Raw genomic sequence first — 13,418 nt, 5'->3', positions numbered from 1 at the left:
AAAGAGGTGTCTTCTCTTTCAGACAGCAAGTTGTCCGAACTTCTTACGTTCAGCTTTCACTCCACCTTGTTGCTAGATTTATTATGATCACCAATGCTAGACATTGGGTTGATGAATGGGCATCAGCTGCGGAGAACTCGCTCGAGACCAATATTGTGTTCAATATCTCGGTCAAGGCTTAGGGCAGTGCAGAAAAGTTAGCCCTCCTTGTATATACTAATACCTATATAATATATAGCATATTGAATAGCAATTTATGAATGTACATAATCGTTCAAGTGACCTGTCAATGTCATTGAAACTCTTCTGACCTTGAAGGTATAAGGAAGTAAGCTATCAGCTCCATGTAAGACATGGTATATTCAGTAAGAAACATCAAGTAGAGTAAATTAGGAGAAAGAGCAAGCATGGGTTACCATGGTTTCCGGGGGGAAAATGAAGTATGATATCAAGCGAATTCGTCAGAAGGGGAAAAGAGACGGCCCAAAGAAGGGATATACGAGCCAATTCTCACAAAAGTAATATTGTTGAACGAGAAAGAAATAGGAAATGAAGAATAAACATTAATCTTGGAAGAGCCAGTGGGGATTACATCCGGCTCGCGATAATTCCGGGTATAGGGTATGCTGGAGGTGTTGCGAATTTATGAATCAAAGTAGACATAAGGGACCATTGCCAAAGATGCCCAAAAAAAGATGCAGAAATGCAAAGAAAACTAGCTGGAAGAAGTGTCAATGAAATGGTAAAATGTACGGAGTAGGGAATAAACTCAGTGGTATCTCGAAAAACAGAACATCTAATTATCGGTGTAACTCCATCCAGCCGATGTCTATCTGCAAGAAAAACCACGGTTGATCCCACCTAGATCAATAGATCAGGCGACAAGATGATATATGAATGCATGATGAGTATCAGAAAGAGAAGAGAGAAGGCACCAACGGAAAATGAGCCTAGTCAGAGTGCTAATCATAGGTGAGTCAACCCTCACCATCGGCATCAAGGGAGTTCGTTCGATGAATCTGTTTGGAATTTTTATCGCTTTTCCTTGATCTCCCTAGATTGGGCGTCGATGGAACTCGACGAGCAAGCCGTACCGGTTTCGAAGGTAACGGAGGCATTAATTTGCTATTGTCGGAGTCTGTCGAATCTTCACTCGTTTGATTTCGCTTATTTCGCTCAGTCAACGCTCGCACAGTAAGCTCTAGTTCGCGTTCAAGCTCGGTAGCGGAATGAAGGTGATCGGTAGATCCGTGAAGTTTCTTTCTATACGCTCGGAGAGTCCGACAAACCTGTTCAGTTGACATGTTCAAACTGCCGAATTCGCTCGTGTTCCCGTTACTTTTTGGTCGCCGGATATCTATGGATGGCCTGCGAAGTTTTGCGTGGCTGCTTCTCGTGCCCAACGTCCTGGATGAGCCAGACTTTGGGCTGGGAGGTGAAACGGATCCATCCCGTCGATTTCTACCATTACCGTCCAAATAGAACGTTGGAGATCGACGCGACAGAGACACTGGAGGTGTTTGGGGGCTAGAAGACGAAGTCCCGTTTCTGGCGAAATGATATAGGGTATATCTAGAGGTCTTTCTTCGAGAAGGTGGCGGAGAGGGATCCCGAATTGGGGTTGGGCTTGGTGAAGGACTATCCAATTTCTGGAAAACTGCAAGCTCACTTCGTGAAAGAATTCGTCGTAGTGGTGGTTTGACAGCCGTTGATTCCTTGTTTGGAGTTTCTTCTTCGGCTCGCGCCGGGATCTGCGCATTCTCTGATAAAGGTGTCTGTTGCTGCTGGATAGCTAAATCCCAAATCATGATAATACCATCCAATCCAGTGCTGACCAGCGTCCGTTTCTGTATGCCTCCACAATTGGTCTCGATGAGTAGCACATCACTCACACCCTCCGTATGGCCAAACTCCCGTGTTAAGAGCCCGTCTTTGCCAAAATCGTAGACTCGTACCGACTTATCCGTTGTTGACACACCAATGATTAATTTGGGACTTATGCCAGCGATTTCAGATCCAACTATAAGAGAGCTCATCACCACCGTATCACTTGTCTCCGAATCATTGGATTTAAAGGAGTGAAGATGACGGGATGAAGGAATATCGTATCTATGAATTTGTCGGTCTATGGTGGATACAACAAGAGTATCCGAGTCGTCGGGCAGCAGTGTCATCGAAATTGGAGAGGCTTTCAAAGTTATAACTTTAGATAAGAAGAAAGCAACGGTTATCGTGCCATCAATCTCTCGACACATACGATCTCGTATTACGACTGTGCGATCAGCAGAGCAAGATAGTAGTTTTTCGCCGTCGTTTGTAAATAATAGGCGGCTAACAGCAGCCACATGCTCATCCATCGTTTGGATTAAGCTGAAGGAGTCACCATCGTTTTGGAAGACCTGAACCATTCTGTCTCGGCCACATGTCGCAGTTAAGAATAACCCCGAACTTGAATGTATTGCGATATCTGTAACTTCTCCAGCATGCGCTCTGACTTGTTGCTCACAGGCCCAAGATTCACGGGAAATTCTCCTGGTATTAAATTAGTATTAATAGCAGAAATTGGTAAAGGGTTTACAAACCTCATCACACCATATTTGTCTCCGGAGACAAATATTTTCATGTCTTCACTTGCTCGTAACACTTTCAGCTCATTCGGTTCATCACTGCTACCCAAAACTTGTTCTATTTCCACTCTTTGGGTGCTGAGACACTTTCCTTCTAGATCCCAGAAATTAACAGCTCCATTGGAAGACCAAGTGAAAAACTGGGAACTAGAATGTATATCTGGTGCAGTTACAGCGCTTATGCCTAAGACAGGATCCTTGTGTGCAGGAATATCCACTTCCTGTGTTGTGTCTTCCTGACATTGGCTTGGTGACACCAACGAGCAAACGCGAATGGCATGGGTGGAATCCACCATGACCATGTAACTTGAAACGATTCCCATAGCAACAGTTGACAAGTGCTTTGACTTAGGTGACCGTGGACACTCGGTGTTTAGAGCCACACCCGTTGAAACCGAATGCCTCAAATCTCCGATCAAAGCTTGCTGAAAGGTTCCGTCGCGACAGCCGAACCAGACCGTTGCAGACTCATGATCAATGGCAGCAGATAGGATGGCAACGTCAAAGTTCTTAATGAGATGCAGCTTCTGTTGCCCCCCGACGTCGTCTAGGAAACATACGGCGCCAGATTCCGTACAAACGATAGCTTCGGTGTCGGATATATTTGAGATGCACGTAAAAATACTGTCCCTGAGGGAGCCTAATATGCAGTTTCTTCCAGGTAAAGCGATAGGCCCAGGATTAACAGGAGAAGCATTGGCAGGATCGGAATTAGCTTTTGATCTTGTTGGAGAATTTGGCGTTCCGTCGCCTAACCGCCAGACCTTGATATGTCTTACACCAACCCTAAATCAAAACAATTAGATAGAAAAAAGCGGCGGATATAAGTGCGTAGGCGTACGTAATGAGGTTAGTGCCTAACCAGCACATGTCTCGAATAAATGAAGTGCATTTGTTTGCAGAATGAAGCCGAGCGGCGCCACTTTTCAGGTTGATTGCCCAAATAAAAAGAAAACCATCGTTTATATCTCCCAGTGTAGCCAGGTATTGTGAATCTGGACTGAACGCAAGACTCCGGACACCAAACGTATGCTCCGCTAGAATCGACAAAGGAATATCAGATGGGGAATCATTCGCTGTTGAAAAAATCAGGACTCGTGGGTTATAGCCGGTCTAATACAAGAAGTTAAGGTCAGTTCGGCACCTTCTAATATCATGGAATCGAGCACTGTACCTCTCCTACAGCTAGAAATCTGCCGTTTGGACTCAAAGCTACGCTTGTGACAGCTTTAATCCTCTCTCGGGAGGTCCATGAGCGCGGAGTGGCCGCTTCTCCCCACTCGCTTGGGGAGCTTGCGGATGGAATGCCATTCCCTGCCGGTCTCAAAGCAGCTTGGAGAGTTCTAGAGCGTGTGTCGGGCGTAGTGGGCGGTGTGGAGGTATTGTTGTAGTAGGAAGGTGTGGAATTGATCCCTGTGGCTGTAGGACGAGCCCGGAAGAATCGCTGGGAGATATTCAAGTCCTCGTCCAGCTCTGCTAGAACAGCAGCCGATCCGGCACAGAGAGCAAACGTCCGGCTCGACTCGTGGCAGGAGAAGCCATTTGGATTGGATGTCGTCGTACCAATCACCGTCCGCAGCGAGAGCGTACATTGGTAAGGTGAGAGCTTGGAGGGCTGTTTTGTACCAGGTTTCAAAACGGGGGAGTTTGCGGGAATGATTTTGACAGATGCTGCGGGAGCGGATAGCTTGCTTCTGACGCCGAGAGAATTGTTATTTGCCATTACCTCCGCAATTGTTGGGAGGTGGAGTTGGTTGTTGTGACGCCCCAATCAATCTGGATCTGGTTTTCATTTCAGTTTGGGGCGGCATTGGTCGAGACGAAGACCAAGGGGGCGTAACTACAGCTCGTCGACTCGTCACTCTAAAGATCGAAATAGGCCAGGACTATCGGCATTATCTTCGGATGAGGTAAAAGGGAGTGTGAGGCGTTGTGGAGGGGGAGGGCTTAGATAGCAGTAACCGCAAATAAACGAGGTCAATAAAGACCACACTTCAAAGGAACGTCTGTGGAACACACCGACACGCTGGACGGCAAAAGGAATGTTGGGGTGAGCAAATGCTGTCAATAAACGAGGGGATACCAAAGATGTAGCTTTGTCAAGGCTGAGTTGTCGCCGGACGCGAAATTCCTGCACGAGCTTCTGTAGGGCGATTAGATTTTAGTTCCGCGAAGCTCTTCAAACCCCAGCATCCCAGCATCGGTGACTTGGCATACACCATCACCACGGACCAGACAAGGGTGGCTTGCTGAAGGTTTTCTCATCGGATACGAAATAGGTACACAGATGCTCAAGGTTTGGATTATTGAGTGCTAATCATCCAAATTTACAACTACAAACGCTGGCAAGGTGATGCCCTTGGCTTCCTCTGTTCCCTTGCTGTTGCACGGATACTAAGTTAGTTGATAGAGATCTCGACTCCGTTCTTCGTACTCGGCACTCAGCATCTGTATCCGAAACGGTCCCTTGCTCCACCTCCTTCGGTCCTGCTTTCTCACCCAGCCTTCCCCACATAAAGTATATCGAAACTCTCGAGAGCCGTGGTTCGGGAACGCCGCAATGGTTTCTATATACGAAGTAACGTACTTTATATCTGCGGAGACATGCATTCCGAATCCTGGTCAATAAATGCCTTAAAATAGCATTAAATTGCACCAAAAGGTAGACCAGCATTACCAAGCCGAGAGGAAATTCGAGCAATGAAATCGCCGGTCTAGCAGAGAATTTCGCTGAAAAGAGCTTCCCGTGGCCTCATACCTACAAGTTCATGGGTCATATTTCTGTGGTGCTAGGAACAAAGCTAGGTGGATATTGTGAATAATGTACGGAGTGCTCCGTACGAACCCAGCATGTTTCATGGATCGGACGGTTTTTAAGTCCTTACAGTGTCCTGAAGCTATCAGACGAGCTTGCTGCTAAAAAGATATCAACGAGGGAGGTGTCTCAGTGTTCTGCCTCAAATTCGAATGGTCCCTCGATTTGCCGTCCAAAACTTGCCCCCGCCCCGTAAATACGCACTGCATTCAACTGCCGTGGATTTTGCTCTGTCATCGGCTCAAGTCGAGCTTGCATGGGAGACAAAAAGGGGTGTTTGCTTTGTTTGCGGTATGTCCTTAGTAAGCGCCAAGGCGGCCTTTCAGGTTTCTTGCAGAGCGATGAGATGAGCTTCACTTGCATTCCAGTTGGCGTTTGAAGCGTTTCGTGCATTGTTTCTCCTGATATATGCGAATTGCACAATGTTTGGTATTACAAGCCGTCCTTACCATCGCTGGTCATCATTTGCACAAGCCCTTAGAATACTGCAAAGTGGTACGACCCTAGCCCTCGAGCTCGACCACTCCTCGTTATTTTTCTCCAAAAGAAATATTACCAGCTGCTGCCACCATACTAAACCCGCTTCGCATACGCCCACTTCGTCAAACTCAATATGGACACCCTCCCCGCTGGCGGAATCTCGCTTGAGGTCCGGCTATTCCCTCAAGCCTGCGCACACAAACCGTGTCGTGACCCGGCGGTATGCCTCTACAACACCAAAGGACTCTCAACCCGATCCCCAGGCGAAGACGGTCTCAAAACGGCCCGCTAAAAAGATGGAGCAGTGGCGTTTGCAGAAGGAAGCTCTGAAAAAGAAGTTCCAGGAAGGTTGGGCTCCACCGAAACGCCTTTCACCTGATGCTATTGAGGGAGTAAGAGAGCTTCACCAGCAAAATCCCCAGAAGTTTAGCACTGCTGTCTTGGCAGAGCATTTTAAAATGTCACCAGAAGCAATCCGCCGGATCTTGAAGAGCAAATGGCGTCCGTCCGAGAAGGAGATGGAGAAGAGGCGAGAGAGATGGGAGAGACGGGAAACACGTATATGGGACCATATGTCTGAGCTTGGTTTGCGGCCTCTGAGGAAAAGACCATCCAGCCCTGCTTCAGATAAGTCTTCGGACGCAGAGACACGAAATCGACAGCCGTGACGAACCTATTCAAACTGACGCTCTCCGATATTTGACATGTTCTCAACATCCTGCACCAGCATAACGGATATTATATGGTTATTGACGCACACTATGCTCCACGCACACATGTGCATAGCATATTACCATGCCCATAGGCTTCATTCGATTGCAAGCACCCTTCTTATCCAAAGGGATATTAGCCCGATGTGGGTGTTACTATTGCGCTAGAGGAGACGCGAGCCGATAAAAACGTCGCAGCTTTTTCAGAGGAATTGCCCACAGATGATTACCAAAGGGATTCCGGTTTTATTATCGAGACAAGTCCTTGAATATGACATGTATATCCAGGAGACTTGGGAAGAGGAACCGCGAGCGCTTCCCTGTATGCAGTGTTGTTCCCCTGTATACAGTCTGGAGGAACATATAATATTTTACTTTGCTCTTCTATGAGTTGATTGGATAGCTAGTAGGAAGCAGATGAGCTGGCCTCGCAATTTCTTGGACTTGCTCCTTCATTTGTCCGTCGCGGCAATAGCATGGCAGATCAAAGTGCTTTTTAGCGCGCGCTTAGCTCGTAACCTAAAATCTAACCGCCACATCTAACCGCCGGCATATATGCACTAGACTCCTTTTGCACTAGTGCACCTACCTGGGGCAAGTGGCTCATTGCTAATCGCCCGATCAGCCAGAGGGCAACCCTCCGTCACAACCGGAAGCCAGGCGGTTGAGGCATCAACTGGGAGCCTTTTTCCCAATATTCCGTGATGTTGCGGCTGGCTTTCCTATCTACAGCGTATCCATCCTGACAGAATGCGTGTATCCGACGCATTGGAGCCAGCCCTTAGTCGATCCGCGATTTCCTGTGATCCGCGCCAGCTTCTCTATCTCCGACCGCTGTCTCTGTGCCTCCCCGTGACATGAGCCGTGCACGATACGTCTATTAGTTCGTCATGTTGTCAGATATTCAAGTATTTGTGCGGTGGAAAGATCAAGCTATTTTCGCTGGCGAGAATGTCGAATGCACAATAACCTTTAAGCACGTCACTCCTGGTGATTCGGGAGCTGATGGTAAAGGTTCACAGAAGCATTATAGGGGTGGATCTCGGCCAATAAACGTGATTGAAAATGGAGCCCATTACTCTCCTGCAAGATCTCTGAACCCTTTCTCGTTTAATAGTAACAGTCGTCGGCCTGCATCTCTTGGACAGAGAGCGTGGAATGGCGCCGAAAAAGGGCATCGCCCATCGGCATCACTGAGCTCCCCACTCCCATTTAGCAACAGCTTTCCACCGAGTGCTGCTACTGGTGCTAGCAATGGAAGACCCTCCGGACACGGCCACAGGAGATCAGTCTCCATTATCTCCTTGGAGCAGCCGGATTTAAACCCTGAGCGGAAGTCGATTCCAAGCCCCTTTAGCCCTAGACTGGCAAAGGGACATGCTCGGTCGGCGAGTTTTCAAGTTCCCACGAGAAGGAATGATGTTTTTGGCAACGGAACACAGTCCGGTAATTACTCTCACTCTTCTCCTTCCGCTGGACTGAGCTCTAAGAGTAAACTTGCAGCACCGCGTTCTCCGCTCCCGCAAGTCTCGTCAGTTAATTCACCTTCCAGTTTGTCTCTACCGTCTGTCGGAGGCGAAGGAGGCCCTTCTCGAGTTCCCAGTCGTTCTCCCACTTCGAACCCGAGTCGTCGCCCTCATCGATCCCGACAAAAGCGTGGAGATTCATTCCCGATGGATTTTAAGTTCCCCCAGGCTCCGCCATCGCGAGATGAGACCGAAAATAGTGGTTCAGCGATGTCAAGCAGTTCCCGAATTAACGAAGATGGCCCAAGCTCTGACTTATTCCCTTCCTCACCGGTTCCAAATGTCCGACCAAAGAGGTCCCCTGAGCCACCGGGACACCTGACCCCAGCAATAAAAATTCTATCCAATTCTATTGTCGATGGGAGTACCAGAAGTAGTGGCGAATTCTATTCGTTGAGTAATAACTCGACTGAAACCCTAGAGTCCGAGTATGTAATACCACCGATGAGCCAGCCGCGGCTTCCCCTCCGCCATAGAAGGCATTACTCCAATCTAGATTCTTTGCCAGGGAGCCAAATCTCGCAATCTCAGAGATTGCTCATGGGCTATGCCCAAGTCAGCGCTTCCTTTACCGTTGATGGATCCTTGGTGAACCAATCTATCTTTGAGGAAGTTAAACGTAACGCGGTCATGGGTACCCAAGGACATAGGGATGCATCCTCGAAAATGGAGAAGCCACGACAAGGATTCTGGGGAAACCTAGGACTGGCAGGTGTTAGTGACTCCATCAGCGGCTTATTATCAGGCGGAGAGTTGAATGGTCTACGCGAAATGAGAGGTGTATCCTCTTCTCAGTCTATTCCGTTGCTGTCTACCCCGCAATCACTCCTTTTCGTGGATTTGGGTTTAGGCCCTGGAGAGGAGAAGTCCTTTTCTTTTTCATTTACTTTACCAAAAGGTTTACCTGCGACCTACAAGGGTAAAGCTATGAATTTCTCATACAATCTTATTATCGGCACACAACGAACTGCCAATGCGAAAGATGTTCAGCGGGTCCATCGTATAAACATTCCATTCCGTGTTCTTAGCGGCGTAGATGGTGAGTGTACTTCCGGTTTCATAGGTCTCGCTCACTAACACGACATGTAGGCCAAGGATCTGTATTAGGCCATGACCTTATGCGTCCATATGTCTTACTAAGAGACGAAGCGCGCGTGCGAAAGGTTGAGGTTAGCTCCCCGCTTCCGGCAAAGCCAAAGAGTATCAGCACCAAACAATGGACATCAGCATCAGAATTTTTATCTTACGTTGACGAAATCCTGGGGACGCAGCCCCGCCGCGGGTCGTTTAATTCTATAACAAGCCCTCCAGAAGCCCTCCCCAGTCAGGAATCCGCTGACAGGGCGTTCTCTTGTAAAGATACTATTGATATGGCAATTCTACGGAGTAACCAATCCTGCGCATCAGGGCAAAGCACAAACCGTTTCGAAATATCGCGCAACGGTCGACGTATTGCTGTGGTTGTATTGAATCGGCCAGCTCACCGCCTTGGAGAAACAGTCGTGGCGACAATTGATTTTTCCAACGCTGCACTCCCTTGCTACTGTCTTCGCGGCTCACTAGAGACTTACGAGAAAGTGAACCCAACGATTGCTCTCCGCTCCAGTACGAGCATTACGAGAGCGACTCGAAAGGTCCACGCTACCTGCTTTGATAACACTTTATTCTCCACAAAGGTTGCATTTATGCCGTCGATTCCAGTCTCAGCGACACCAACGCTCATAACGTCCGGAGTCAACCTAGAGTGGCAGCTTCGCTTTGAATTTGTGACGTGTGGATTGCACCACGAGGAAGATGCTGGGGTTTCCGGGATAAATCTGCTTGAAATAGTAGAACGAGATGATAGAGGAGCTGTGTTTGCTGCGTTAGAGAATGTGCTGTGTCAGTCTTTCGAGGTCTCCATTCCCTTGACTGTGTATGGAGACACTATCCACGAGCCTGAGAGTGAGGAATTACAAGGGTATCCGATATAGAGAGCCATTTATATGGTCCCTTTTTTATTTTTATTTTTATTTTTATTTTTTTGGGTGGGGTGGGGGAGCGGTGATTAATTTCATACAGGATACGGAGTATGCTTTAGCTCATAGGATAATACCCATATTTATGACGATAAAAGGTTGAAGAAAATGTGATAAATAACCATGCAGTACTTTTCCCCTTTCGTTACCATTCGTACTCCGATGGCCCGGACGAGCCCAAACTCGGCATACTGTGCTCTGTAGATAGCGAGGTTCGGGCGGCAGGGACCTGGATTACTAAGTTGGGAGTGCGTGATGTCGTTATTACCACAGCAACCACATGATCGTCGGTCCAGGAGGCGCAACTTCTTTGGGCTGCACGTTCCAGCCCGAAAGCCCTGCTCCAGGACGCTAATTAGGGCTGACTATTATTGCTTCTTTATCGAGTCCTCTTTTTAGGGGAGCGAAACACCACAGAGAATCCCCAGATTCCATTTTATGGCTTTTCAAGCCTCCTCCGCGGATTAGTGTTTGCTCGGTCTTTTAAACGGGAGATCAACAATCAGATATTGGACGGACCCGAATCTCCGCCGGTCTGTGTCTGCAAGCCCACCGAATCAAAGATGACATCCTTTATTCCCACAGTGTGAGTGTACCGCCGTGTGTTCTCCTCTTCAGCCACTGGTCGCCTCATCCCCCCTGTGATATCAGACGCGTTTAGAATTATCGAATTGGCTACTGTTCCTTCACCCCAAGATATTTGCTGACGCGGTTTCCTGTAGTAATGCACGTTCAAGAGGACCGTTTAAGCCCCGGACTGCGAACAAGGGAACAACAAACTATCAGTTGAGGCAGTTTGCAGAGGCTACATTGGGAAGTGGAAGTTTGCGAAAGGCCGTGAAATTACCCGAAGGCGAAGATGTAAATGAATGGTTGGCTGTGAACTGTACGGATGCATCTTTGGCATGTCGAACGCTTTAAAAAAAAAAAGAAAGAAAAAAGAAAGAAACCCACGCTGACATACTACTGCACGATAGTGGTCGATTTCTACAACCAGATCAATTTACTATATGGAGCGATCACAGAGTTTTGTTCTCCGCAGACATGTCCGGAGATGAAAGCCACAGACGAGTGAGCATTTCGAAATACATCTCTTCAGCCATAGCACGCACCTGACATACAGTAGATTCGAATATTTGTGGCAAGATTCTGAGAACTACAAGCGGCCAACCAAAATGTCCGCCCCGGAATATGTTGAACACTTGATGTCTTGGGTTCAGAGCAACATCGACAACGAACAGATGTTTCCAAGCCGAATTGGTTAGTCTTCTATACCTCTGGCGAAGGATCGCGGGGCTTGGATCTAACCCGCTTCTGAAATCGCTTTTCTGCAGGTGTTCCATTTCCAAAGACCTTCCCGAGTCTTTTGCGACAGCTCTTCAAGCGCTTGTATCGGGTGTATGCACACATATACTGCCATCATTACCCAGTGATTGTTCATCTCGGGCTGGAGCCGCATCTGAACACGAGTTTCAAACATTACGTTCTTTTCATTGATGAACATAATCTAGCAAGTGGGAAGGATTTCTGGGGCCCATTGGGAGACCTGGTGGACAGTATGCTGCGCAGCGATTAGGCGGATGATGTGACACCTTCTTTGATAATAATATGGGCACGGATTAATGACTGGAGGCATGAGCGTGGAAAGCATCGGCGTTGGGTAATATTCCATGAGCGGTGTCTCTGGTGGATGGACTTTGGGCGTTCTCTAGATTGCTGACTCCAGTGTATGATCAATTGCATGAATAATGATATTCCTTAACCTGTACGAAATATTATGTGCGAATGTCCCCCAGCCAAAAAGTGCATGTCGCGATGCCCACATTATGCCGGTGGGATTTTTGGTGGTGTTGCTGTTTGCCCGCGAAATTGCAGCTAGTATCACGTGATCTGTGGTTAACGACATCGTTTGCCGGAAAGTCTCCATCTCAACCGTGCGAACCGGAATCAGCGATTCAATTGCACATCGCAACGCCATTGGCACCCCTCTCGCTACCAGATCAAGACCGGTCGGTATAATACCTTCGCCATGTTGTCCTCCCGCGTTGTCCAGGCGAGCCTCCGCGCCTCCGCCCAACAGTTCTCCCGCAGAGCCGCTATCAACGGCGTCCGAACCTATGCCGCGCCCGCTCAGGATTCCAAGCCCCCAGTCGCACTGTTCGGCGTCGATGGAACATACGCCAATGCTTTGGTGTGTAATTCCTCCAATATTCTGCTGTTGTCGTTTCCGCCCCTTTCCAATCTATGTTATTCCGGAAGCACACAAGGAGCATAGAGCACACGAAACCAGAGGGAAAAAAAAAAACAAAAACAACCAAACGTACAACTCCAGCTAACCTGCCTCGGATCATTTAACATCTATAGTATACTGCCTCCGCCAAAACCTCCAGCCTTGAGCAGACCTCCAAAGCCCTCGCTAGCCTTGGTGAAGTCTTCAAGAAGGACGCCAAGCTTACCAGCATTCTGAATGCTCCCACTCTGTCGCAGGCCGATAAGGCACAGATCATTGCCGAATTGCAGAAGGTCGCCGGTGGTGCGGGCAAGGGAGATATCTTGAAGAATTTCTTGAACACATTGGCAGAGAACAACCGCTTGGGATTGTTGCAGGGCGTTTGCGAGAAGTTTGCTACGCTGATGGGCGCGTATCGGGGGGAGATTGAGTTGATCATTACCAGCGCTCAGGTAAGGAGGATAACTTCCATGCATTTGCCACCCCTTCTGCGAGGTTATGTACTAAACGACTCGCGTTCATTTTCTTATAGAAACTCGACCAGAAGACCCTCCAGCGTCTTGAGAACGCTGTCGCCAAGTCTGAATACAGCCAAGGCAAGAAACTCAAGGTTGTCACCAAGGTGCGTATCTCGTTGACCATTCTTCACGGAAGGTATTTATTCGAATGGCTAACCTCTCATTGTTTAGATCAACTCCGATGTCGTTGGTGGACTCATCGTTGAGATCGGTGACCGGACCATCGACCTCAGCGTGTCTTCCAAGATGGCCAAGCTCAACAAAGCTCTCACTGATGCTCTGTAAATACTATATTACCGCCTTTTGTACTCCATCAGAATCAACCAAATAGAGTAACATTTTTGTGTTTTCTATGAATTTTTAAGCAATAACATATCCATGTACGAGATAGTTGATTTTACCGACCTGACCGATATATATAACGAGATTCGACAATAAATATCTTTTTCGCTTCAAAATTCACACGTTTTTCTTTTCTTCAACCATTTACACAC

The 13,418-nt window shown here is 47.9% G+C and overlaps 5 protein-coding genes across 5 annotated transcripts; 4 read left to right on the top strand and 1 right to left on the bottom strand.

Moving 5' to 3' along the window:
- Positions 1–409: 409 nt before the first annotated feature.
- CIMG_05219 (WD repeat protein) lies at positions 410–4,643 on the bottom strand. Its single transcript, XM_001245777.2, has 4 exons — positions 3,802–4,643; positions 3,469–3,740; positions 2,583–3,413; positions 410–2,532 (listed from the first exon to the last, which is right to left on the bottom strand). Exons 1-4 carry the CDS (start codon positions 4,348–4,350, stop codon positions 978–980), a joined length of 3,207 nt encoding a protein of 1,068 aa, XP_001245778.1. The 5' UTR covers positions 4,351–4,643; the 3' UTR covers positions 410–977.
- A 1,169-nt stretch (positions 4,644–5,812) lies between these two features.
- CIMG_05218 (mitochondrion organization and biogenesis protein) lies at positions 5,813–7,125 on the top strand. Its single transcript, XM_001245776.2, has one exon. The coding sequence runs from the start codon at positions 5,865–5,867 to the stop codon at positions 6,588–6,590; it is 726 nt and encodes a 241-aa protein (XP_001245777.1). The 5' UTR covers positions 5,813–5,864; the 3' UTR covers positions 6,591–7,125.
- A 397-nt stretch (positions 7,126–7,522) lies between these two features.
- On the top strand, positions 7,523–10,285 carry CIMG_11489 (intracellular protein transporter; the record flags this gene model as incomplete). The annotated part of the gene is made up of 2 exons (XM_012358473.1): positions 7,523–9,197; positions 9,248–10,285. 2 exons carry the CDS (start codon positions 7,523–7,525, stop codon positions 10,129–10,131), a joined length of 2,559 nt encoding a protein of 852 aa, XP_012213896.1. The 3' UTR covers positions 10,132–10,285.
- A 193-nt stretch (positions 10,286–10,478) lies between these two features.
- CIMG_05217 (protein kinase regulator) lies at positions 10,479–11,946 on the top strand. Its single transcript, XM_001245775.2, has 5 exons — positions 10,479–10,762; positions 10,899–11,062; positions 11,154–11,247; positions 11,303–11,436; positions 11,511–11,946. Exons 1-5 carry the CDS (start codon positions 10,740–10,742, stop codon positions 11,750–11,752), a joined length of 657 nt encoding a protein of 218 aa, XP_001245776.1. The 5' UTR covers positions 10,479–10,739; the 3' UTR covers positions 11,753–11,946.
- A 169-nt stretch (positions 11,947–12,115) lies between these two features.
- On the top strand, positions 12,116–13,377 carry CIMG_05216 (ATP synthase F1, delta subunit). Its single transcript, XM_001245774.2, has 4 exons — positions 12,116–12,367; positions 12,541–12,858; positions 12,939–13,028; positions 13,096–13,377. The coding sequence occupies exons 1-4, from the start codon at positions 12,206–12,208 to the stop codon at positions 13,207–13,209; spliced, it is 684 nt and encodes a 227-aa protein (XP_001245775.1). The 5' UTR covers positions 12,116–12,205; the 3' UTR covers positions 13,210–13,377.
- The last annotated feature ends 41 nt before the right edge of the window (positions 13,378–13,418 follow it).

Source organism: Coccidioides immitis (assembly GCF_000149335.2).
Source record: "Coccidioides immitis RS genomic scaffold supercont3.4, whole genome shotgun sequence".
Taxonomy (NCBI): domain Eukaryota; kingdom Fungi; phylum Ascomycota; class Eurotiomycetes; order Onygenales; family Onygenaceae; genus Coccidioides; species Coccidioides immitis.
The sequence above is the reverse complement of the archived record's forward strand: the minus strand, read 5'-3'. Positions and strand labels throughout refer to the sequence as shown.